This window comes from Cyprinus carpio, chromosome B9 (assembly GCF_018340385.1).
Source record: "Cyprinus carpio isolate SPL01 chromosome B9, ASM1834038v1, whole genome shotgun sequence".
Classification (NCBI taxonomy): Eukaryota; Metazoa; Chordata; class Actinopteri; order Cypriniformes; family Cyprinidae; genus Cyprinus; species Cyprinus carpio.
Window position 1 is genome coordinate 15,583,749 of NC_056605.1, and position 26,140 is coordinate 15,609,888.

General features: G+C 41.4%; 1 protein-coding gene across 9 annotated transcripts in view; it reads left to right on the forward strand.

Moving 5' to 3' along the window:
• stxbp5l (syntaxin binding protein 5L) overlaps positions 1–26,140 on the forward strand; it is a 155,527-nt gene that overhangs the window by 47,856 nt on the left and 81,531 nt on the right. For all 9 annotated transcript variants that reach the window (XM_042731146.1, XM_042731150.1, XM_042731148.1 and 6 more), the window contains exon 3: positions 23,283–23,364. In XM_042731146.1, the coding sequence (XP_042587080.1) occupies positions 23,283–23,364 (82 nt within the window). The remainder of the gene's footprint in view (positions 1–23,282; positions 23,365–26,140) is intronic.

Here is a 26,140-nt window from a genome sequence, read left to right on the forward strand (position 1 = left end):
TCCTTAATGCCACTGTGTCCCATACCGGCCTCTTCGGCGATGCGGTCGAGAACCTGGCCCAGCAGTTCTTGGTTGCACGGGAGCAGACTGAGGTGGTCCAACCTTCTGCCCAGTGGGCAGTTGCTGCCTGCACCCATCCGCCGGCCGCAGCGCCCCAGCCTGCTCGTCGCCGAGGGCGGCCCCCTGTGTCCACCCCTGCACCCGCGCCACATCCGCTGCAGCCTCCAGCAAGTGGTGGTGAGCAGAAGAGCAAGAGGCCCCAGGATGGGCAACCCAGAGAGAGGTAGCTGCTTTCTGGGGGATGGTGAAGGCACCTCTCCCTCCCCTGGAGGAGGGCCGGGTGGAGAATCTGGAAGTCTCGATGAGAGAGCGGTTTTCTCTATCTCTGGGTCCCAGGAGGGCATGGAGAGTTGAGGACGGCCAAGCACTGGACCTCACTCATCCTCCTCCTTCGCCAGATGGCAGCAGCGAATGGTTCGAGAGCGTCAATGAGCATCAATCAAAGCGCCTGTGTTCCACCTCGCTGCCCCTCTGTGGGTATGGCTGTGGTTCCGCTGGTCCCGCTTGTACGGTTTCTAAGCGCCTGGTCATTGCTACCCAGCCTGTCTCGCTGGCTTCTGTGGACCATCAGCCTCAGCTATGTGATTTAGTTCGCCCGGCGTCCCCCCAAGTTCAGCGGTATCCGCTTCCCTACAGTGAAAGCATCTGATGCCCCTGTAGGACGCGATAGAGCTGGTTCCTCCAGCCGATATGAGGTTGGGGTTTTACAGCCCTTACTTCATTGTACCAAAGAAAGGCGGTGGGTTACGGCCAATCTTGGATCTGCGAGTTTTTTAACAGGGCCCTTCATCGGCTACCGTTCAAGATGTTGATGCAGAAAAGCATCTTCGGGGGCATCTTTCCCTGAGATTGGTTTGCAGTGATTGACCTGAAGGACGCGTACTTTCATGTGTCGATCCTTCTGCGCCACAGACTATTTCTGCAGTTTGCGTTCGAAGGACGGGCATATCAGTACAAGGTCCTGCCCTTCGGGCAGTCCCTGTCTCCCCGTGTCTTCAGTAGCTCTTGCTCTCCTCAGAGAGCAGGGTGTTCGCATCCTCAACTATTTAGACGGTTGGCTTATACTAGCATGGTCTTGGGATCAGTTGTGCGAGCACAGGGACCTGGTGCTATGGCACCTCAGCCTGTTGGGCCTTCGGGTCAATGGGGAAAAGAGCAAACTCTCCCTGATGCAGAGGATATCTTTTCTCGGTATGAAGTTGGATTCGGTCAAACAGACGGCGCGCCTCACAGAGGGGCGTGCGTGGTCGGTGCTAGTCTGCCTGAATAGTCTGCCTTCACTTACACTGCTCAACCTGTTACATATGAGACTGCTCCAGCACTGGCTTTATGGCCGAGTCCCAAGGTGGGAGTGGAAGCGCGACAATAACCGGGTCCAAGTTACACTGGCCTGTCGCCAAACCCTCACCCCGTGGTCAGATCTTGCATTCCTCCGGGCAGGGGTGCCCCTAGAGCAGATCTCCAGGCATGCTGTGGTTTACACGGATGCCTCCACCACCGGCTGGGGGGCCACTTACAATGGGCATGCAGTCTCAGGGGTTTGGACGGGCCCGCAGCTGCATTGGCACATCAATTGCCTAGAGTTATTAGCAGTGCACCTTGCCTTGAATCGTCTCAAAGGTCGCTTACAAGGCAAGCACGTGCTGGTCCGAACGGACAACACAGCGACCATTGCGTACATCAACCGACAAGGTGGTCTGAGGTCCCGGTTAGTGTCGGCTTGCTAAAACTGCTCCAGAGTGTCCGTACTGTAGACCCTGTTGAGATCCTCCATCACCCTAGGCAGCCGGATGTGGCGGAACGTCCGGCGCCAGGCCATCATGATGAATCCATGAGAACCGGGGAAGGCTGGGGTCCATATTGAGACATAAGCGGTACTCGTATGTGTATAGTCCATGGTATTTACACTCGAAGTAGATTGGTCTATCGAAGCAATATCCCAATTCGTCGGTCACCAACATGACGTCTCCGTCCCCTCCTTCAGGGAACGAGGGTTACCATACGTAACTAAGGCGTTTTTCAGCAGGATTTTGAAAGCAACATAATGAAGTGCCCACTTTACTTTTGGAAGAGTGGGCACACTGCACTCTTCATTTATATTTCATTTTCTCTTCATCTTCTTGTCTTTCTTTACTCTGTTTTATTCTGTTCATTTACTATCTCACAGTGTCTTTAAAACGTTTTCATTATTCATTATTATATCTGCAGTGATAATATTAGATATTATACATAATATTGCAAAAATATTGTTTTATTAAAAAATCTAAATAATAATATATTATTAATATATGAATATTATATTTCAATTTTATGTAATAAAGACAGTTGTATTATATTAAATTATTATTTTTATTATTATTATAATACAAATTTAAATGTGTGTTTATATATAGCCAAATGTTTGCATTCAAAACCATGAGATTAATTAAATGGGCACATCGCTCTATTAATTTATATTTAATTTTACTTTTGAATTTCTTTTCTTTTCTCTTTCTGTATCACAGTCTTTTTGATACATATTATATTATTTAATTTTTTTAAAGGGTATAATAATATTTATTAAATAAAACAAAATAATAAAAAGTAATAATAATATTGTATTTCAGTATCATTAATTATGATTGTTGTTGTAATTTTACATTTTAGCATGATTTATGTCGCCAGCCATGTATTATTCTCATGCATTTGTTACTGTGTCTGTTTTCCTTACATACTTCCTTTCTGTAGTCCTTTGGTTGTTGGTTGTCATAGTGATTGAGTTTGCGGCATGTCTGTCTGCCTGCTCACATTACATCTCTCCATCTCCAGATGTGCACTGACCCTTTGTGTGTGTGTGTGTGTGTTTGTGTGTGTGTGTTTGTGTGTGTTTATTAGCGTAAGTGATTCTTTGTACAAACAGACGACAGTAGGAGTCGTATCTGCACTTTATGCGCTTCTGTTTATGAGTGACTGAACTGGTGAATTTTGATCCAATTAGCAGGAGATTAGTTGAGTCAACCGTTTTTCAAAGCAACTGTTCTGATCTGCCGTGTTACTGTAAAATAGAAAGAAAAACAAAACAATGTAGTGTAATGCAAATTATGTATTTATTCAACAGTTGTTCTTTGAACAAGAAATTGATGTTAAAGTAAGCCATAGATATCTGGAAAGAGTAAAATGGAGTTTGTTTTTGGCTGAACCATTTCTTTAATGAAATGCTTTTTAATCTCTTTCCCTTCTTTTTCTTCTTATCCCTCCCTACACTCATTCATTCTCTCTCTTTAGGGTTTACACATGGTTCTCTCTGTCCTTTAGGCATTTCTTGCATATCCCAGAAACCATTTTCTGCTGGCTTGCAGGGGAAGTAATTGATTTTAGAGCAGATGGAACAAATTGTTCATTTTGAGCAGGATTCTCACACTAGCCCTAAAGAGAGAGAGAACGAGTGAGAGATAAGGAGTGAATTGAGAAGGAGGAGTGTGAAAAACTCAATTATGTTCACAGCTTCATCTCCGTTCTGCTGACCCTCATCTACACACATCATACGAGCCCAGGGTCCCATACTGCGGTTGTGCCATTAGGATCATTATCAAATCGCACATATCCCTGTAGAACTCATCAGATCACTTTCAATTTGGCAAAAGTTCCCTCTTGTTTCTCCCACTCGTCCTGTCATCCTTTCTGATTTTCCTTGGTCCTTTGTATAGGGTGGAGTGATGGCACCCCACTCAGTCTAATTGCACTCTTTTTCTCTCTGTCCCAAACTGAGTGACACAGTAAGCATGCCCTGAAACCATCACCTCCTGGAATTATCAGCTCTGTGTGTGAGAAAGACAGCAAGATAGTGAGACAGAGAAAATAGTTTTGACATTATACACTAATGGATTGACAGTGATCCGGAAGGTCTGTGTCTGGGATATGCAGGTGTGCTCACACCAAGATAAGTGCTAGAAAAAGAAGAGAAAAGAAAAGAGAGTTAAATAAGAACAGATGATAAACTTCTGGGAAACATTATTATTTTTATTCATTTTTATTAGTTCTCAATTTTCAGCAGACATATTTTTGATTTCTACTTCTCTGTGCTTCTCTATTGTTGGTCTAAAATACAGCTTGCTTGCCAAAGTTATAATGTATATCAAGCACAACAATATATTTATTCATTTTCTCCATTGAGCTGTTGTTATAGCTATGCATTGTACACAGTTCAAGATATACCATGAGATCTAAAGTTGTTGTTGAAGTTGTTGTTGTGATTTAAAAAAAAAAAATGTTAAAGTCACAGTTATCATAGAAATGGGAACCATAGCCAAAGATTGGAGATGTGAGCTCCAGGGCGTCAGCAGGCGTTCAAGTGCTCATGAACCCGCCAAGAGCAGAGTCACCTTGGCCAGATCTTCTGGAATTTGCTGCTGGCTCTTATGTCTCTATAGTGGTTTTGCTTCAGATCTTTTTGTTTTTGCTGTTGTCTGTTATATCTCTTTGGTGGTTTTTTTTATCTGTTTTGTATTTTTTTTTTAAGGTAATAGATTTGGACACTCTGGGGGCCGGATGCTTTCTCACACCACACACACACACACACACACACACACACACACACACACACACACATTATGTATATGTATATATTATATATATATATATATATATATATATATATATATATATATATACATACATATATTAATATGAAACATAAGTATCTTCTGTATCTTCTGAAGGGCAATACAAAATTAAGAAAATATGATATTTAGGCAAAATAAAACAAAAATGTACACATTGAAAGGTTTTTTTTCAGCTCTTAATGCATTGTTTTTCCTTCTGGAGCATCATTGAGCATTAGAACCTTCTGTAATAGTTGCATATACAAGGGACGTGCACAGACATTTTGAGTGGCAGGGGCTCAAGTGGAAAAAAGGGCACTTCTCATATTTATTTTAATTTTTCTTAATCAAAATGTTAAATATATTAACACAACTGTCTTACCCATTTATTTTAATTCCCTCACACTCACCAGGTTGTTTCATGTTGTTTAATTTTTTCAACAGATGTCTACAAAATAATCAGTTCACAATGTTGTTAGAATAACACTTACTGTACCATGCACACACACACACACACACACACACACACACACACATACTCACACACCACACACACCACACACACACACACACTCAAATTCACACACACACACACACACACACACACACACACACACACACACACACACACACACACACACACACACACACAAACTGATAGTGACAAGAACTTTGTTTCACATTTGAGGCAGGGCTGTTAAGATCTATCAGAATGCAACATACTAATATACTGGATAGTTATTAGATGAGGAGCCTGAGATCAAAATTAAGTTACAGTGCCTTGTGAAAGTATTCATACCCCTTCATTTTTTTCACGTTTTGTTATGTTGCTGCCTTATGTTAAGCTGCTTTAAATTAGTTTTTTCCCCCCAAATCAATCTATACTCCATACACCATAATGACAAAGCAAAAACAGAATTGCCACAACTTTGTAAATTAATTCAAAATAGAAAATAATTGAAATGAGTACATTGCATAAGCATTCGTACCCTTAAATAAATATTTACACCTTATCAGCATTTGGCAATTTTCTGCTATTCTTCTCACCTCTTCACCTCTCAAACTCTGTCAGGTTGGATGGGGGCAGACGCACATTTTCAGGTTTCTCCAGAAATATTTGATTGGCTACAAGCCCAGTATGGGGCTGGGTCTCTCAAGGACATTCACAGAGTTGTCTATAAACCACTCTTGCTATGTGCTTAGGGTCATTGTCCTGTTGGAAGGTGAACCTTCTGCCAAGTCTGAGGTTCTGAATGCTCTGGACTGGGTTTTATTAAGGTTATCTCAATATTTTGGTGCATTGAGCTTTTCTTCTACTCTGTTGAGTCCCTCAATCCCTGCCACTGAAAAACAACCATGTTTTGAGGCTGCTACTAGCACACTTTACTTTTGGGATGGTACTCTGCATTTGATGAGCAGTGCCTGGTTTCCTTCAAACATGATGCTTTGAATTGAGGTTCATCAGACCAGAGAATATTATTTCTCACAGTCTGAGGGTCCTTTAGTTGCTTTTTTGCGAATCCTAAGTGTGTTTTCATGTGTCAACACTGAAGAGAGGATTGAGTCTTGCCACACTGCCATAAAGAGTTATGCAGTGGTGTTTGTCCTTCTGTAGATTTCTTCTATCTCCACATATGGTCATGGAGTATATAGACTGATGTGGGAAAAAAAGTTATTTAAAGCAGTTTAGCATAAGGCAGCAACATAACAAAATGAGGAGGAAAAAAAATGAAGGGGTATGAATACTTTCGCAAGGCACTGTTTTGTTTAAGGTAGGGCGCTTCATGTACTGATCAATTTTGAGATGTTGGTCTATTTTGCTTCCATGTCTTTTTTGTTCTAATCGAAAGGAAAAATGTCCAAAAAACACATTAAGGTGTTTGTTTAAAACTTACTACCCTCGTCTGTTTGCTTCTGTAAATTTCTTCTAAAATAACCAAAACAAGCTATCTGCATATTTAAACATAACATTTCAAGGAAAAGACTCTTCATGTAAGTCATTAACTAATAACAGGGTAAGTTCTCTGGTGATATGCTCTAGTTATTTTGTTTATCCTATTCATCTGCAATGCCTTGTGTCAAATGTATGCAAATTATTGCATTTTAATTAACGCCTGATTTGCATTTCAATGTGGCGATTCTGATGACGTTATTAATTTTACTGTATTCAGCTGTCATTTCTCCATTAAGTTAGCCTGTATGCCCATGATATATGGCCTTAACTAAACTTTAGCTGACTTATAACATTGTAGATCATGAGTCATGGATGTTAGCAAGACAAATTAACTATATTTGCCTTTTGTCTTTTGGATAATTAGCTGTAAATTCGAGGCACAGGTAGCTTAGTCTTTTGTTCATCACCACTCTCTTCCACACCAAGACAAACACAACTGTGAAGGGAGGGAGGGCTTCACTTCTGTGACTCTCTGCCTGTCTGTGATCAGTGTGCACTACACTGCTGTGCTGTGCACCTGCACGTAGACGCAGAGGGGAGGAAGGCATCGGAACTCGACAGAACCTCAACATTTCCCGACCTGATATTTAAATTTTTTTATTTGTTTGACAGGGAAAGCTGTGCCCAAACAGGAACATACATACGCACACATGATACATATATTATTTTATTTATAAAAAAAAAAAAAAAAAAAAAAAAAAAACTCCCCAGATAAAGAGCACATTCTCTTAAGAAAGAAAAGGGGCAGGTGCTCAAGCCCCTTTATATCTATGTGTCCACGTGCCTGCATAGGAGTCCCTCAGTTGTCCTCAGTGTGAAAAGATGGATCTCAAAAGCCTACAGTCATTGTTGGAAAGGGTTCAAATACACAAAAATGCTGGAGAACCAAAGATTTTGTGGGACCTGAAGGATTTTTCTGAAGAAAAGCAGGCCGTTTAACTGTTTAGGACAAACAAGGGACTCATGAACAACTATCACTAAAAAACAAAAAAAAAAAAAAACATCTGTGGATCATTCAGATAACAACACAGCATTAAAAATCAAGTGTATGTAAACTTTTGAACTCTTCACCTCATATTTTGGAAATAATAATAATAATAATAATAATAATAATAATAATAATAATAATAATAATAACATTTTGCAGATTCTGCAGGGTGTATGAAACCTTTTGACTTCAACTGTATATGACAGTAGCAGTAGCTTATGTTTTGTTGAGGATGTAAAACTCTGTAGCTAAATATTGACAACCTTAAAAATGTTAATAATTATAATATATAGAATGACTTTATGGTCTAACACATTTATTTTGTATAAATAGAAATCCATAAAACTGTTTATAACAAAAATATCTGTAATTTGAACTATATTTCATTACCCCCTTACATTACATTCAATTGGCCTATATGTCTACATTAATAATATAAAATTTGTACACTACATTTCTGCCACAATACCACAGTCCATTGTAAATGTTGGTGATTTATGGATTGAAAAGTAGGCTACCTATTCTAACTGATTGTTGTTGCACAATGTTTCTCCTATTTTCCACGTCAGTGTTGTTGAGAATGTCAGGACAGTTTCATCTGACTTTAAACTAATTTAAATCACAGCAGAATCCGTGGTTTGTATTGAAAACCTCTGCTCCAAACGGAAATGTTTCTCACAACATTGTTTTGTGGTCTTGTGATTGAGACATGTCAGTGACTAAACGCATTTGTTCTGAACTCGCAATGCTATGTCTTAAGGCAGATCTAAAAATTATCTGTGCAACGCAGTTAAAATGAGTCGTGGAGTTCCGCTTTTGGTGTATTTAAGAAATCTTGTGCGCAAAAGAAATGGCAGTGCATGAGTCATAAAATTGTTATCACTCACGTTTTGCCACTACATCTGGTCTAAAATTTAGTGCTGTCACAACGTGTTCACATAGTGAAACTGCAAATTTTGTAAATTATGCTTGGCAGGCCACAAATAATATATTTTTAGAGTCAAGCTGCAGGCCGTTTGGAATTCAACCACGCACCACATTTGACCTGCGAGCCGGACTTTGGACACCCCTGTTTTAACTGCCTAGCAACTTTAATGAGGGCCGCTGTTGTTTATTAAATATTATTATTCAATAAACAATATTTTACATAAACAGTAGTAGTATTTAATAATCGTAAACTTGTGAGTTTGTGATAATGATTTTAGTTACATTGTTCCGCCATTAGATGGCGACAAGAGACTTGTTTTTATGAGTGTCAGCAGTAAAGACTTTTATATTGAAAGAGACTGAAACAGGGTTGCAAACAAGGAAGTTATTTTTACTTTCAACAAAAACTTGTAAGAGGCAGACAACAAATGCACTGAGCAAGTGCTGTCATCGGAAATCCCCCTTACCAGATGAAAGGATAGTATGACAAAGAAATCGCTTTTCTGAGCAGTTATTCAAACTAATGTTTTATGCTGAACAGGAGATTGAGCTGAAGAATGAATGCTGTATCAAAAAAAGAAGGTAATCACACTCGCTCAGTCAATCTCTCTCTCATACTCTACTCACATACATACAGTGAGCTTTTAATAGAGTAGTACATTAAGCTTTTAATGAAGCAACTCAACATTCTTCATTACTAGCTCTAAAGTGATGTTTTCAAAAAGCTTGGGCTTTCCTGTTCAATTGTCAACTTTCAATTTGAATCCGTGGTGGAAAGAAGTAGTTTTACACAAATGAAGTTTTTTAAAGACACTCTGTTGCTGTTTCTTATGCAGTTACACACTTGTGCTGTTGAACTGTTGTATAAACGCAATATCACACTCGTAGACATGTGATATGGCTGTATATCGGCACACTGTGATTACCTATGGCATTTGGTCTGTGGCCTCTTGCGTGCCTAAGGCCGAATCACAGCTGTGCCAATAAACAGAAAAAGTGAGAGGTCACTGCTGTGGTCTATTAAACATAAATTGGTGTCAATCAGAAAATACTGAATGTCACATTGTGCTTTTTTTCTGTCAGTGTGCACACAAAAATGACATGACACTGCAAATGACAGTTATTTTCCAGTGTAGGTGTTTTCATCGACTCTTTTTTGCGTGTTTGGAAAGAGTGCAACAGAATCACTTTTTTAACATGCTCTAGCATACTGAGGTTGACAAGCAAATAATAATTTGCTCAAGGGTTATTGATCGGTCTTGGACACCCCCCCTCATTACCTCCATCTCTCTTCATCATGTGACTTTCATTGGCTCTTCACCTTAAGCGCAATCATCCTTCCTTCATTTGATCTCGTCCTCATTAAATGGAGCGTAGTGAACAAACACTGCTATTTACCGCCCCGTCAGGCTCTGATTCCCCCAAAACAGGCGGCCCAGGGCAAAGAAGAGACAGATACAATGCAAGGAAGTAGTAGAGAGGGAAGGAGTGAGAGACAGAGGGGTTTTTTATCTCTACTGTAATCATGGTGAACGATTTGGTCTTTAATTTGTCAGCCCAATGCAGCTGCCTGACTGTCCGTTGTCACAGGAACAAGCCATTCTGCCCCTGAGGGTAATTAAGAGGGTACAGGACGAAACATGCCAGAAAACAGAAGATGGTCAAAACAAGAGGAGTATTATGGGAAAATAGAACAAGATGAGCCAAAAACACACACATTGTGAAATATACCAAATTATCATTGTTTTCTTAAATTATAATGACAAGCAGACAGATGGAAATTATACTGGAACAAACCTTGACTTCATAAACCTGCAGTGTTCTGGGGTTTCTAGGGTGTTGCTATAAAAAGTTTGATTGCTTAGTAAAAGTATTAACACACTTCTTACACAACACATCAAGCTCCATGTTTGAGATATTCATGTCTAGTTACAATAAGCATGTTATTATAATAGTAACAACAAGAGTGATACTTGCTGTAGCAGGCACACCTAGTAAAAGTTACACAGAACAACAGAACAAGCCAAAAACATACTGCATAATCAGCATAGACCTGTTATATCTGTCAATCATGTGCATTAGAGAATGCTAAATAAAAAAAATCTAACAATAGAGAAGAGTATGCCTATCTCAGATAACTGGCAGTCCTCATGGGCCGCTGTATGCAAATTGCCTCTCGCCCATTATTCAAATTGTCAACCGTTCGGTGTGAAAGGGACCATAAAATGTCACCCTGCAAGAACGCAATAGCAGACCAATCGAATGTGTCACCCCGGGTCAGCAGTCCTGTCTGGGCAAGAAAGAGCTTTTTTTTCCTACTTATACCGGAACAGCTGGAGGATCTTCTATCAAAAACCGGCTGCCGGCTTCCTCCGTTCTGTAACAAACACCTGTGTCCTCCTATTGTCTGTATTATTAAAGAGCTACATAAGCTGTGCTCCGTCAGGGTCACATGTCTCCAATCGCACTCTCTTTGCAGCGTCCTCACATTCTCTCGCTGTGTGCGGCGCAGCCTGGAGGGCTTCTTCAGAGGATGAGGTCATTTGTCAGAGTAGGTTTAGGTGCGGGCGTTAACACCTGCATCCTCTGGCTCGGCAAAATGTGCGCAGCCTAATGAGGGATCATAATTAAAAGCGATAGCCAGAAATATGAAGGAAATGACATAGTCCAGAAAAATCATGTTACCTGTTGACGTTTCGTAAGCCGAATGCCTCAACTCTCTGAGATCCTCACAACTCCTCATGTCCCGTTCATTGAACGTTATTTAAAAAGAGCTTTAGCTGGAAATCTGGCATGAAGAACATGCCCAGAGTGCCAACATCCTCATCTGCACAATTATTCTTACCCAGAGAATTACAATGAAAGACTTGTATTAAAATGGAAAAACATTCAAAAAATCAGACTGACAGCTTCCCACACACCCTCATTTCCTCTGCCCTTGAGTCTGGATACCAAACCAAATGTCCTTGAGTTAAAAACATCAGCCCTCGCTGAATAATTCACAGCATAGATAGGCGAAAGATTGGTTATTCACAATCAATTAATCAGAGTGGACTTACTGGAGGTCGGCTAGCAGCATCTGCATTAGTATTAATGTTTTACATACGAGGTCGATAGACTCTGATATGCTGATGTTAGACCGTTTCAGACATGTACAAAACTTGAATATTTATGGTTTTAGCTCTTTTTTAACTCTTTCCTCGCCACTGATGAGTTATCTCATCATTTAGAAGACAACGCTTCCCCTCAATTGACAAGTTTTTTATGGCTTTTTGTGTTTTTACTGTTATACACTCAGGGGCGCTATTACACATCTTCTGAATGAGTACAAAACCTCCCGGAAAAAAAAAAAAAACACACGTGAACAGGACGGAAAAACTAGTGATCTCTTATGTAACATATGCATATGATAAATAATGCGATCATCAGCAATAGACAGCATATAAATGAAAACTGCATAATGTTATGGAGCAAAATGATGATCCAGGAAGTGGTATATGGCTGTGCAAGCTTTGGAGGTGTTTATGGAAAACACCTCCAAAATAATCGTACTGAATATTATCCAGATGTAGTTTTTGATAAAAATATGATTTTCTTACCTTTTTGCTCAAAATTATGCATTTATATGAAACCTACATATATTCAAGTGTTGATAAAAAAAAGAATGCTTTAAGCTAGAATAAAACAGATTTAATTTTTAATTTTTTTGTTTAAAAGTAGAGGCTATGATCTTTATTTTGGTGTATTGCATATTCAAATATTTATACAGCAAAATATACTGAAGGCCATCAAATTTTAGTGAAAATCATCAAAATCGCTGGCGGTGGCTGGCAAGATTTTTCAAAAATGCTGGCAGGGAAAGAGTTAAACACTTGTTGCTGCAGTAACTTCTGACTTCTGACTTCATAGAATGTGCTGAATGCGATCAGCTCTTATTCACATTCGTTCAAAAGTTTGAGGTTGGTAAGAGTTGGTTTTTTTTTAGCTTCTTTACTCTAGTCTTAAGTCTTATATAATCCTTCTGAAATCATTCTAATATGCTGATTTGGTGCTGATTTTCTTTCAATAAATAAATAAATAAAGAACCTTTTGAATGATAGCGCATACTGCCATTTTGGCATGTTCTTTTGACCTATAGTGCACTAACAACAACTACAAAATATGCTCAAGTGCAGTTAAATAAGTTTAATTGAATCACAAGGAACAATTTTCTTGATACTTTCAACATTTACATTTAAAAGGAGTTGTCCAGCTCACTGTTCTATGCACTTTTTTTCAGTTGGCACCTCAGGTCATGTGGTCTTGTGGGATAGAAAAGTTTCAACTGCTTGCACCTTTTAGAATCTCAGCAAATGCTGTGTCATCTGGGTATTCTTTGGCTACTGTATTATGGATATCGAGCATGAAAGAACGGAGGCTTGCACATTCAGATACACAGTCTTGATTTGCCCTTTTTTTTATTTCTGTCACCAGTAATCAATACAGCATAATAAACACTTGAATTGATTTATCTTTGAGTGCGGTTGTCGGATTGTACAAACACTGCTGAGCGAGCCATATTCCAGTGGATCAGTTTTATTTGTGTGATATAGATCAGGCCTCAGATCACCTGAGGGAAACAATGGTAATTGTTTTTTTATGTTTCCCATTTTGCCATTTTATAGATTTAAAAATGAGACAAGAAACAATATGGAAGGAGATAGGAAATGACTCCGAGAATGCAGTTCTGAATTCAGATACAGGCACACAAACACTCCTGTAGCACAAACAGAAGTGCAAGGTGCTAGCAATTCCAAAGCCATGGGTTTAATTCCCAATGAAGGTATGAAATAATCAAATTTATACCCTGAATGCCATTTAAGCAATTTTGGATAAAAGCATTTGCAAAAAGCATAAATGTAAGTGATTAACATATTCATGTGCCATGGTATTTACAAAGGTCATTCTTATAATACTATCCCATGGTAACACAATTTTTTTTTTAATTTAATTAAAAACACAAGACAGGTGCACATGAATGCACAGCCATATGAGAAAAGGCAGCAAGGTCAAATTTACATAATATCACCATTATGGCGTGTTAATTTACATTAATCACCTTCCCCATGATGACTATATTAGTTTGGAGTTGATATATCACATGTCAACACCTACACACGCAAACCCTATGGCTTTTTCTCTTCTGCAAGTCTAATTGATTTCAAAAGGTAACAAGGCTCATAACTATTTACATAACAGGAAAATTAAACGTTTAAGTATAAGAAGCTGTCTTTCTATTTTTAGAACTCAAGCTTTTTCACATATATGAAAATGATTTTTGACAGCCTAATCCTGACCTTTCACATAATCTGACGTCAATCCCACCAATGTCACAGCTAATAAAATAATCCAGAGGAAAGTTTTGTGACTCAGAAATTGCTCTTTTATTGCTCAAGCATTCTCAATTAATGTTTATTTAAATAACAATCACATTCGTCTCATATATTTCTCATATATTTATTATAAAAATGTTGACACGGAAGGTGTTGGAGTTTTAGGCTGTAAAATTAACATGATAAATCACACACGCTAAAATCATTCCAATTAAAGTGCTTTATTTTTTATCTCGCACCTCTCTCAACATCACAACAGCGTCATGAATGAGCTAATGAAACAGGCTAAAGTATGCTTTGTTTTGCGCCATTCAAGTAGCCTACCATCGGCACCTAAATAGGCTATGGAACCTGATAACTATACGCAAATAGACCTATTAAAAAAAAATACAAATAAAATTACAACCTGAGCCTGTCGCTCACAAACAATAGCCTTACTAGGCTACGAGAAGCATCAACAAAAGTTGCACTGTCGCAGTGGTGGTGACGTGATGGGTCAAATGTCATATCGTTGTTGCGTATGTGTAATGGTAATTTAGACATACAAATAATGCACATATTTTTCATCCGCGCTACTACACGCCCGCAAGGAGTTAATTATCTGCCCGCATCCCCGCCCGTGAATTTTAGGAATGTCACAATCCACCCGTTTTAGCCACTTTTATGCGGGTACCCAACACGTTGCAGGACTCTAAAGTGAAGAACATGATTATGCAGTGATTTTGTGCTTTGATTGATTGTTTGAGCACTGACTGACAGCATGCTTCACACAAACACCAGTGAAATGTCACCAGACACAGTCAGACTCACAGTGACTGTCACAAAATCTCTCTCTCACAGACATTCACACATTTGACTGGGGGATACCCACTGAAAACAGCTTGCTCCATAATTTAGCATGGCTACAGTGATGCCAATGTTTTTAATTAGCAACATTGGAAAGAGATGTTTGCAGAAGAGAAAGAAAACAAATGAAATGTGCTTTGCTTCTCTCTAGCGATAGCCCCACCCCCACCCCCCCACCCCCATAAAGTTTCATGAAGAATAGTTTAGACAGATTCTCTCTCTCTGCAAAACCATCTTGCTTGCAATTATTCCATCAATAATTCTACCCCTTTTGACTGATTCATTTCTCTTGCTGTGAATGCTCAGTAAATTGTCATATTGTTCATAAACATAATTTTCTCTTTCGGAGGAAGTCTGTAGCTCTGTAGGAAATCTAACAATGCGTTTTTATCACTGTGAATGGGTCCTCAGTACAGTTGTGTGATGATTATGATGAGAATCTTCTGTATAAAAATATAAATCAAATTATATTTTGAGGGAAATATAATTGTATAAAAATAAGAAATGTCCACAAGAATTATTACTATTTTATTATATTTTAATATATTATTTAGGGTTTAGGGCTTTGTTTGGCTATTTTTGTTTGGGTGGGGATAAAACAGTAAAACCTGGAATATTGTGAAATATTTCATTGCCTCAGCTTCTATAATTTGTCACTCACTAATCAAAATTACTGAAAATATTATGTTACAACCGATTAGTGTTACAATAATTGTGACTATACTATATCCAAATATGGCACAACTGTATATTATTATTATTAATATTATCATTATTAGTATACATCTGAAGTGTACATTGATATTATTTTTACTTTTTTATTCTTTCTCTCCTTATCATATATTAAAAGGCTGTGGAAAAGTTTTACATTCTATGTTTATTCATATATCTGTCACGGGTCTGTTCTGTGTCTCCCTGGGTGGCCACTAGAGGTCTCACTTCCCCTTGTTGTCACCTCCTTCAGAACTACATTTCCCACTAGCCTTATCTGTTCATCACTGTTCATTGTGTTCAGCTGTCACCACTTACCTTGTTTGCACCTGTCTATAAATACCCTGGTTGTTTCTGTCATTGTTACGGAGTCCTTGTTTAATGTCACCCTGGTTTCGTGTTTCCTTGCTGTGTTCGTGTTTCTTGTTTTGGACTGATTACCTGGATTTTGACCATTGCCTGGCTAAGTTTATGATATTTGGATTGCCCCAATAAACATACTGCACTTGGATCTACCTTTTGGTGTGCGTGTCGTGACAGAAGGACTCCGTCCATACCTAGATCCAGCGATATGTTTTTTGAGGATTCTCCCCCAGCCATCGAGCGGGAGAGAGGGAGTAAGTTTGAGGGAACCCGCCTGGTTGTTTTCCGTGGGACCCGGGGAGGTCGCAGAGGAGGGAGTGGTCGAGAGGAGGTCCGGCATCGCTCTCCACCATGGCCCCCCCGTCGACCCTGGGCTCGTGAGGGACGGATCGGAGCCGCCGTCTCTCCATCACGAACGGAGAAGGGGGAGGAGGCACACGTCCGCCGAGACTGTGTCTGCGGAGAAGAGGGCGACGGAGACGGTTTTGGATTATTTTACTATGCTGTCCAAAATCCTAGACGTTCCCAAGGGGGTTAACGTCACATCGGCTGAGCCAGCGCCACAGCACAAGATGGCCGCCAGCCCAGCGCCACAGCACAAGAGGGCCGCCAGCCCAGCGCCACAGCACAAGAGGGCCGCCAGCCCAGCGCCACAGCACAAGATGGCCGCCAGCCCAGGGCCACAGCACAAGATGGCCGCCAGCCCAGCGCCACAGCCCAAGATGGCCGCGGAGACATTGTTGAGTTACTTTTCCAGGATGTGCCAGATCCCGGAGATTCCCAGGAGTGTTCACATCACGGCCGCTGAGCCAGCGCCAATGCCCAGGATGGCCACCAGTTCAGCACCACAGCGCAAGATGGCCGCCAGCCCAGCGCCATTGCACAGGATGGCTGCCAGCTCAGCGTGCCCCAGCACCACAGCACGGGATGGCCGCCGGCCCAGCACCACAGCACAAGATGGTTGACTCAACGCCTGAGTCTTCCGTCAAGGAGCCACCGGCACGCCATCATAGAGGCCGCAGGAGGAGGAGACAGGCGTCAGCCTTTCCTCGAAGCCCGGAGGACGTTCCTGAGCAGGCCGCTGCCGTCCAGGTGGACGTTCCCGAGCAGGCCGCTGCCGTCCAGGAGGAGGTTCCCGAGCGGGCCGCTGCCGTCCAGGAGGACGTTCCCGAGCGGGCCGCTGCCGTCCAGGAGGACGTTCCCGAGCGGGCCGCTGCCGTCGCCAGTCCAGGAGGACGTTCCCGAGCGGGCCGCTGCCGTCCAGGAGGACGTTTCCCGAGCGGGCCGCTGCCGTCCAGGAGGACGTTCCCGAGCGGGCCGCGGTCGTCCAGGTGGACGTGCCCGAGGTTCCCGAGGCGGGGCTCGAGGTGGTTCTGGATGCCGAGGCGGTGCCCGAGGCTGTGCCCGATGCCGAGGCGGTGCCCGAGGCTGTGTCCGAGGCCGAGGCGGTGCCCGATGCCGAGGCGGTGCCCGAGGCGGTGCCCGATGCCGAAGCGGTGCCTGATGCGGTGGCCGAGGTGGTTCCCGATGCAATGTCCGATGCCGAGGCGGTGCCCCGATGCCGAGGCGGTGCCCAAGGCGGTGCCTGATGCGGTGGCCGAGGCAGTTCCCGATGCAATGTCCGATGCCGAGGCGGTGCCCGTTGCCGAGGGCGGTGCCCGTTGCCGAGGCGGTGCCCGTTGTCGAGGCGGTGCCTGATGCCGAGGCGGTGCCCGATTCCGAGGCGGTGCCCGAGGCCGAAGCGGTGCCTGATGCGGTGGCCGAGGTGGTTCCCGATGCAATGTCCGATGCCGAGGCGGTGCCCGATGCCGAGGCGGTGCCCGAGGCGGTGCCCGATGCCGAGGCGGTGCCTGATGCGGTGGCCGAGGTGGTTCCCGATGCAATGTCCAATGCCGAGGCGGTGCCCGATGCCGAGGCGGTGCCCGATGCGGTGCCAGAGACGGTTCCCGATGCGGTGCCAGAGACGGTTCCCGATGTAATGCCCGAGACTGAGGCTGTTCTGGAGGTCAGGGCGGTGCCCGATGCCGTTCTAGAGGTCGAGGCGGTGCCCGATGCCGTTCCCGATGCGGAGGCGGTGCCCGATGCCGTTCCGCAGGTCGAGGCGGTGCCCGATGTTGTTCCAGAGACCGAGGTGGTGCCCGAGTTGGTTCCGGAGGCCAGGGCGGTGCCCGAGGCGGTGCTCGATGCGCAGGCCGAGGTCGTTCCCGAGGCGGTGGCCGATGCGCAGGCCGAGGTCGTTCCTGAGGTGGTGCCCGATGCAGAGGTCATTCCCGAGGCGGTGTCCTTGTCCAAGGCCATTCCCGAGGCGGTGCCCGAGGCCGAGGCCGTTCCCGAGGCGGTGCCCGATGCCGAAGGCCGTTCCCGAGGCGGTGCCCGAAGTCGAGCCCGAGGTCGAGCCTGAGGTCGTTCCTGAGGCCGTTCCTGAGGCCGTTCCCGAGGCGGTGCCCGATGCCGAGGTCGTTCCCGAGGCGGTGTCCTTGTCCGAGGCCGTTCCTGAGGCCATTCCCGAGGCGGTGCCCGATGCTGTTCCGGAGGCCGATGCGGGGCCCGAGATGGTTCCGGAGGCGATACCCGTGTCCAAGGCAGTTCCCAAGGCGGTGCCCTTGTCCGAGGCCGTTCCCGATGCCGTTCCCAATGCCGTAACCTGGCCATCGCCACAGCCTGCTCCTTACTGGCTCCCCGATTGGCAGGTTCCATTCGGGCCACTCAAATGGCGAATTCCTCCCTGGCCGTCTGCACAACGAGAATGGACTGATCCGCCGTGGCCACCGGAACTGCCTGGCCCCTCGTGGGTCCCCTGAACTTTCGGGTCCACCGTGGCCACCTGAACTGCCTGGTCCCTCGTGGTCCCCTGAACTTTCGGGTCCACCGTGGCCACCTGAACTGCCTGGTCCCTTGTGGTCCCCTGAACTTTCGGGTCCACCATGGGCCCCTGATCTGACCAAGCCACCTGGGCTACCAGGGGAGCCATCGCTGCCGGTCCCAGTTCCCCTACACGGGCCTGGCCCGCCATCCCTCCCCCTGTTCTGCCTCCACCAGTCCACCTCCCTCCTGGTCTCTTTGTTTTGTGTTTGGTTTGTTCTGAGGAGCATCTAGAAGCTGCTCCTTAGAGGGGGGGGGTAGTGTCACGGGTCTGTTCTGTGTCTCCCTGGGTGGCCACTAGAGGTCTCACTTCCCCTTGTTGTCACCTCCTTCAGAACTACATTTCCCACTAGCCTTATCTGTTCATCACTGTTCATTGTGTTCAGCTGTCACCACTTACCTTGTTTGCACCTGTCTATAAATACCCTGGTTGTTTCTGTCATTGTTACGGAGTCCTTGTTTAATGTCACCCTGGTTTCGTGTTTCCTTGCTGTGTTCGTGTTTCTTGTTTTGGACTGATTACCTGGATTTTGACCATTGCCTGGCTAAGTTTATGATATTTGGATTGCCCCAATAAACATACTGCACTTGGATCTACCTTTTGGTGTGCGTGTCGTGACAATATCTGTCTTTGGTTTGGGTATATTCCTTTTTGTTGTTGGTGTTGTTGTGTGTTCATTTGTCTGTACTTTGTCATGTCTACTGTCAATTTATCACATTTACATTTTTTTTTTAATTATTATTATGTATATTTAAAAGTGTAATTTATTCCTGTGTTTGCACAGCTGAATTTTCTGCAGTTGATCATTGATTGATTCAAATAATTATATATTATTTTATAATAGTGGATTGTAAAATATATTATTACAGACAATGAAGAGAGATATTAGGTATTTTAGTAGACATGATTTTCATAAACGTTTATTTCATACATGCCATCATGCCCCTATACCTTCAGATGTTGCATCTCAAGGGACTTGGTTGAATAGTTCAGTGCGTGCAGGTGAAACTAAGAACAGTGGAAAATATTGTAGCAAAATATAATAATGTTAATGTTGGAAAATTGAACGGAAAATCTATAGACATGAGAGTGTACAAATTGTGCAAATCCAGCATGAGTCATGAAATGTCACCTTATACAGTATGTGTGCGTGTTTGTTGCTTTTATGACATGGACACCATTAGATTTCAACTCTTCCGTTCAATCTCTCTCTCCTACTCAATCTGAGTCACCATTTTAAACCTGCTAAAGTCTCTCTCTCTTTCTCTGACTCATTTCTCTCTTTCACCTCCTGCCTCACTGACACTCTAGGTTTCAACTCTGCTCCTCCATGCCGTCTTTTAAGGGTCTGAGTCACCAGTCTTTCTATTCAACATCTCCTAACTCACTCCATCTTTCTCCTCTTCCTCCATCGATCATGTATCTTTCTTTTCAGACTTGTTTCACAATGGAAACATCAATCTAATGACCTGTTCACCACCAAAACATCTCTCAGTGGTTGTTTTGAACCTCGTAAAGCCTTGGCTGGAGCTATAAAGGAATAGATCATCCAAAAACGAAAGTTCTGTCATAATTTACCCTCATGTTGCTCCAAACTTGTATGACTTTCTTTCTTCTTTATTACACACACAAGTTTAGCAGTTTTGGGTGCACTATCCGTATAAGTAGAAAGAAGCAGCTCGATCGTCAATATATGGTCATATAGATTTTAATGCTGGTATTTCAACCCTGTAAACCCTGACATATGAAATAATCTTTTTTTTTTTTTTTTTTTTATGGAACTGTTTATTAAACCTTTAGATAAATATATGGAGCTCAGACTCAACGAGGGAAAAACAACCCTGTTTTACTGAAAGGCCCAAACAAGGCAAAATAAGTAATTTGGTGCAGTTGCTTATGTTTATATGGCCAAAAAGTAAGAAATACATTCTGTTAGCTTGTAATGTAAATCAATGAAATCTCTATAACATACATAGCTGACTGCTTATATAAACTGCCTAAAAATATCAGTTGCCTTTTCCTTGCTTTTCTTTCCTATTGCTTATTAAGTATTATTGTTATTGCGAGGCCTTAGAAATGTGTCCATAAATATGATACAGTAATCTTTATGGGGTAAAGCCCTAATTTCAAATTGCCTACATTAGAAGAAGGTAAGTTAACAGTAATAAGTTGATAAAAAAGATGGAAGTCATAAATAAAATCTAACAGAGAGATACATTGACATTAATATTAATACACTGCATTACATGCAAGGTTTTCATTAAAAATACAACCAAGTCATTGGAAATCTATATCTGTCAAATACTTAAATATAACCAAGGCTTTATAGAATCATCAAAAACAAGGTTAAATCTCTAAAGTGATGTTTTATAGAGGTGTAGCTGTGTTGAGCCTGTGGTTTATCTGCGAGTGGATGTTCATCGTATTAGCAAGCCATTAGTGCATTCGATATATAAAGCACATGGTTTAATCTGGAGTTTGTGCATTGGTCTGTGTGTGTTCAGTGGTGATGTCTATCCCAGGCACTACTGAACAGCTTGATTCCTGAACATGTGGGTTGAATGCCCCTGTTTGTCAACACTATTTAACTAAGCGCAATTAAGATCCAATCAAGCATGGAGAACAATTATACCTATGACTGATTCTCCTCAAAACACACACTATCACTGACACACTTGCTGTAACGGCAGTCCTTTCCTGATTGTCTATCATCAATAACCACTGTCATTGTAAAATCACTAGATGTTTTATTATTGGATATACGAGTTTATTCTAGAACATTCTGTCTTTTTCCTTCAGTGTGCAGTATGAACTTTTGATTGTGTGATTGTGTGTCAGCAGCAGGACAGACAGGCAAATGAAAATGCAGGATTGACCATGTGTTTGCTCTGTTGTGTTTAATGGCCTTGGAATCCTGTGTTTAAAGTTGCTGTATAGCGTGCATGAAATGACCCTGCTACCTGACAGATATCACTGAAATATATTATATAGTCCTGAGAAATCACACCTGCCTCTTTGACAGAAAAAAAAAAATAATAATAATATCTGAGCAAATCTGAGCCCACGCATGATACCCAAAAAAACCTGGAGGCGCCTCTCTGCCTGTCAATCATTTTGCATGTTTTGGGTACATTGACATGTCTCTGGACAGTGATGTTTTGGAGAGAATTTGTACAGTTTAAAGGAAGTTAGTATTGTAAAATCTGTATACACCGCCAGGCTTTTAGCCCGGGAGTGCTTGGATTGAAAACTAGGATCAGAATACATTTACATTTGTGAATTTGGCAGGCATTTATTTTAATATAATTTCATGTAAAGGCTTGTTTACTGTTTGATGGATGTGAGACTGCAAGCTTGTTTGTTGTCACATAGATAGCTGTGCATTTATATTTGTGGTTTAGGTGTAGGTCTGTAATAACCCTTGTGGGTTATAATATACTGTATATTAGGGATGTAGGGAAGTCCACGATACAAAATATTTATGGTGATATTTAAAAAAAGTGAACATTTTGTACATTTTAAATTATTCTATCTAATGCACTTTGAGAGTTCAAAATTAAGAGCTGCAACCCATATTCTTAACTAGGGAACTTAAGTCAGAAAAAAAAAGTCAGTGAATTGACTTGTATCTGAAATTTAAAGGGGACTCAACTCTCGTTTTTATTTGTGATATACTGTGTGAATTACATTCACACTGGTTTTTCTATACACTGTTGTTCACTGTTGTTAAAATGTCTGGATTTATCTGACCAATACTAAAGTAAAAAATATATTTTTTTTTTATTACAAAACACTTTTCTATGTGAATATATTTTAAAATTCAATTTATTTGTGAGGTGGCAAAGCAAAATTTTCAGCAGTCATTACTCCAGTCCTCGGTGTCACATGATCCCTAAGAAATCATTTTAATATGCTAATTTAATGCTCAAGAAGCATTTATTATTCTCAGTTTATTATTGTGGAAATTGTCATACATTTTTTATTTTTATTCTTTGATGAATAGAAAGTATATACGCTATAGAGGTGGATATTTACAGTATGTAAACCATTTCTGCATGTGGTCTGAATGATACTGGATGAGTTTGACCTTGTTTCTGTAATGAAAGTATTTTCCTCCTTTGTTATTACATGTATTTTACTGTCTTTTGAAGTGAGCGGACACAGCTGTGTGTACACACGTTTAGATAAGAGGAGAGACAAATGGCATCATGCTCTTCCCTTTCCGACTCTCTTGTGATCGATCACTGTATGTGTGTGTGGGGTGGTGGGGCTGGGGGGGTTTGGGCAGTTGAGATGAATCATTAAGCAAATTCCTATCTGTTTAAAACATTGTGAGGAGCTGATTTTGGAGTCAGTGCTGTTAATGTCACTTTATGAGTCCATTAGCTTGTTGTGCAGATTTGCAATCTCTCTCTCTTTCTGTTACACACACACCAAACTAGGTTTGAGTTTTTTCATGCATAGTCCTTCAGAGAGTTTTTACTTGGGTAGCTATGCTGTCTGTCGGTTAAATCCAGCTTTTAATGCTGTATGGAAAGTGTTGAAAGTACAACCTTGAAGCATCAAAGTTTCATTGTAAATGACTGTCCTCTTTTCCTTAACTCTCTGATGTCATCAGTCTGGGACGGCCAGGAGTGGACTGTCATTGCCAGCATGAGAGTGGGGCGGCAGTTCTCCAACTGCAGTTTCTCATCAATGAGGTACCGAACACCCACACTTGCAGGCACACATATATTACAGCACATTTTCATGTGCGCAGCATATGTAGAAAGCACGTAGGAGGGCAGAGTGCGTATGTGTGTGTTTTAATCTGTAATTTAGGATTGACAGCATGTGTTTGTAAATGCACGCTCGGCTCTGCAGAGGAAAACGTTTAGGTCAAGAGCCGCCTTCCCTCTCAGCCCTGTGGTGTTAATGCAGTCAGTCATTACTTCCCATCAGATGTGTCAAGTGCTGAATGTTTCTCAGCCTCTCTGTCTCACTCTTATGCACACATGCCGCATCATCTCATGAATAACGAGAAGTTAACAAAAGAGGGAAAGTGGGAGAGTTGCCATGGTGGCCATTTTGGATCATAGCAATTTATGTACACTCTCTACTATCGCCATCTTTGCCACTATCGTCTCCTTTCTATAAGCCCATATAAACAAATCTGAAGTCAAAAGAAAATGCCATTTGTGAGCCATTTTACTTTTGTAATGGGATGTTTTTCAGAGTGAAGGAGTATATTCAACAAGAAAACATTTAGGGCAGGTTTTAAATCCGCTGGGAATTCATTGGTTGGTGAAAAGTGGAGCCAGACCTGAATCTGAGTTTGCAGTCAGTTGTGGAGATGATGAAATCTTTGCCTCAGGAATCAGGCCAGATTTATTTGAGCTTCTTACCTGCTGAGAACTGAGATTGTGGTGAGGATGTGCTGGTTAAAGGTCAAGTTCACCCTACAGCATCCCAAAGTGTTCCTTTACCTCTTTTTAAAAGCTTTGTTACTTGCTGATTTTTTTTTTTTTTTAATTAAAGCAATATTAACCAAAATTAGATTATAAAAATGACAAAGAAAAACATTTGTTTTTTTTTCTTCAGAATATCATGCTCTGATTAATTGTTCACAATAAGACGCACATGTTATACTAGACACTGAAAATCATTTAATTTAGTGAGACATGAGACTATAGGAATTGAATGGACAAATAGTGTGCACACACTCTTGACATTTTATCCTGAGGTACATTATTTAGATATTACACTTCAGGGATTTAGTCTTTATTCATATTGATTTTATTAACAACACTAAATTAGTGCTGTAAATAACATTCATAATCACAAGGGATGCTACCTCACTAACCAAATGGTTACAATATATCCCACACCACTTATAGTGGATTACAACATATAATTTCATCAGTGCTCTACTGTAATTTAATTGTCATAATCTTCCTCTGCATAAAGTGAACATAAAATCAAAATAATTTTTTTTTTTTTTTAATGCATGCCCTTGATCTAATTGTTAATGTGATTCATCATTGCATGCTAATTCAAAGAAAAAAATGTGATTGATTTGTAACTTTATCTTCTTCTGAAACAAATTCCCTTTCCGGCTGACATCACTTAGACCATGCAGAATATTGGACAATAGCCAGTAGCCAAAATAGCAAACTCTCATCTGTGTCTAAGTTTTAGTAATTTTGCTGTCATTTTTAAATTATTTTTTGTTAATATGTACATTTAGCTTTATTTTATTTGTTATAGTTTTAGAAATGTTAATTCTTCCTCTTAAATTAATTTTATTTCATCCCATATTTTTATTTATACAGTATATCATTAATATTATTATAGTTTTAACTGGTTACATTTTTGTGTGCAACACTCACTTTTACCATCTAACCAAATCCTGAAGTGTACAATTTATTTTCTTGTTGAATATCCCATTTCCCTTGGAAAATATCATGTTACGGAATAATAATGGGTAGCGAATGAGAATTCACATTGACTTTGACACGACACAAATAAATACCCTCTCGACATCTGTTTTTCTCTGCTGTTGTCCTTTGGTGTGCTGGTGCAATCTGTGTTTACCTAAACACCATCTCCATGGAAACACAGCTGTCAGTCACCTGACTGATGGATCTGGATTCAATGGACTGAAAAAGAGACTTCCTGCTGGCCTATGGTCACTCTCAAATTAGGCAGTGATTTGACACAGCGAGTTCACATTAATACTGAAATGTTCTCATCCCGGACATGACATGTCACTCATTTCTCTAGGTTTGTCATGTATTATTTGCTGCCTGAACATTGCAGCCAGCATTTGAAAAGGAAATTAGATATTGGCAGAGGTGAAAACAGTATGAAAATATTCTACTCAAGTAAAAGTACCATTACATTAATGAAAATGTAAGTACAAGTAAAAGTATCAGTCTAAAAATCAAAAAGTAAAGAGTAGCTCATTTAAAATTTACTCAGAGTAAAAATTGCTTTTACTCAAATAATTACTTTTAACAGTGGGAGGGAGGCAAAAATGGGATAGGCCAAGGGTCCAAAAGTTTCTGGAGGGCCACAGCCCTGCACAGTTTAGATATAATCCTAATTAAACACATCTTATCCAGCTAATCTAATCATTTAGGCTTATTTGAAAACTATGTGGTATGTGTGTTGGAGTAGGGTTGGAACTAAACTCTGCAGGGCTGCAGCCTTTTAGGAATGTCTCAGGTTATGTATGTAACCATGGTTCCCTGAGAAAGAAACGAGACACTGTGTCCTCTAGAGCCTTTCTTGGGAATGCCTTCGGCGAGACCAGTGTCTGAAGCATACATCTAAACACGAAAATTTAATTGGCAGGCAGCAGCCTATGACGTCATTACCGGCGAACACATCATCCGCTTCTTTGTCTGAAGCTTTATCTGAAGCATGGCGGGGAGACTAGAGTACGCAGTGTCTCATTCCCTTTTTAGGGAACAATGGTTACATACCTAACCTGAG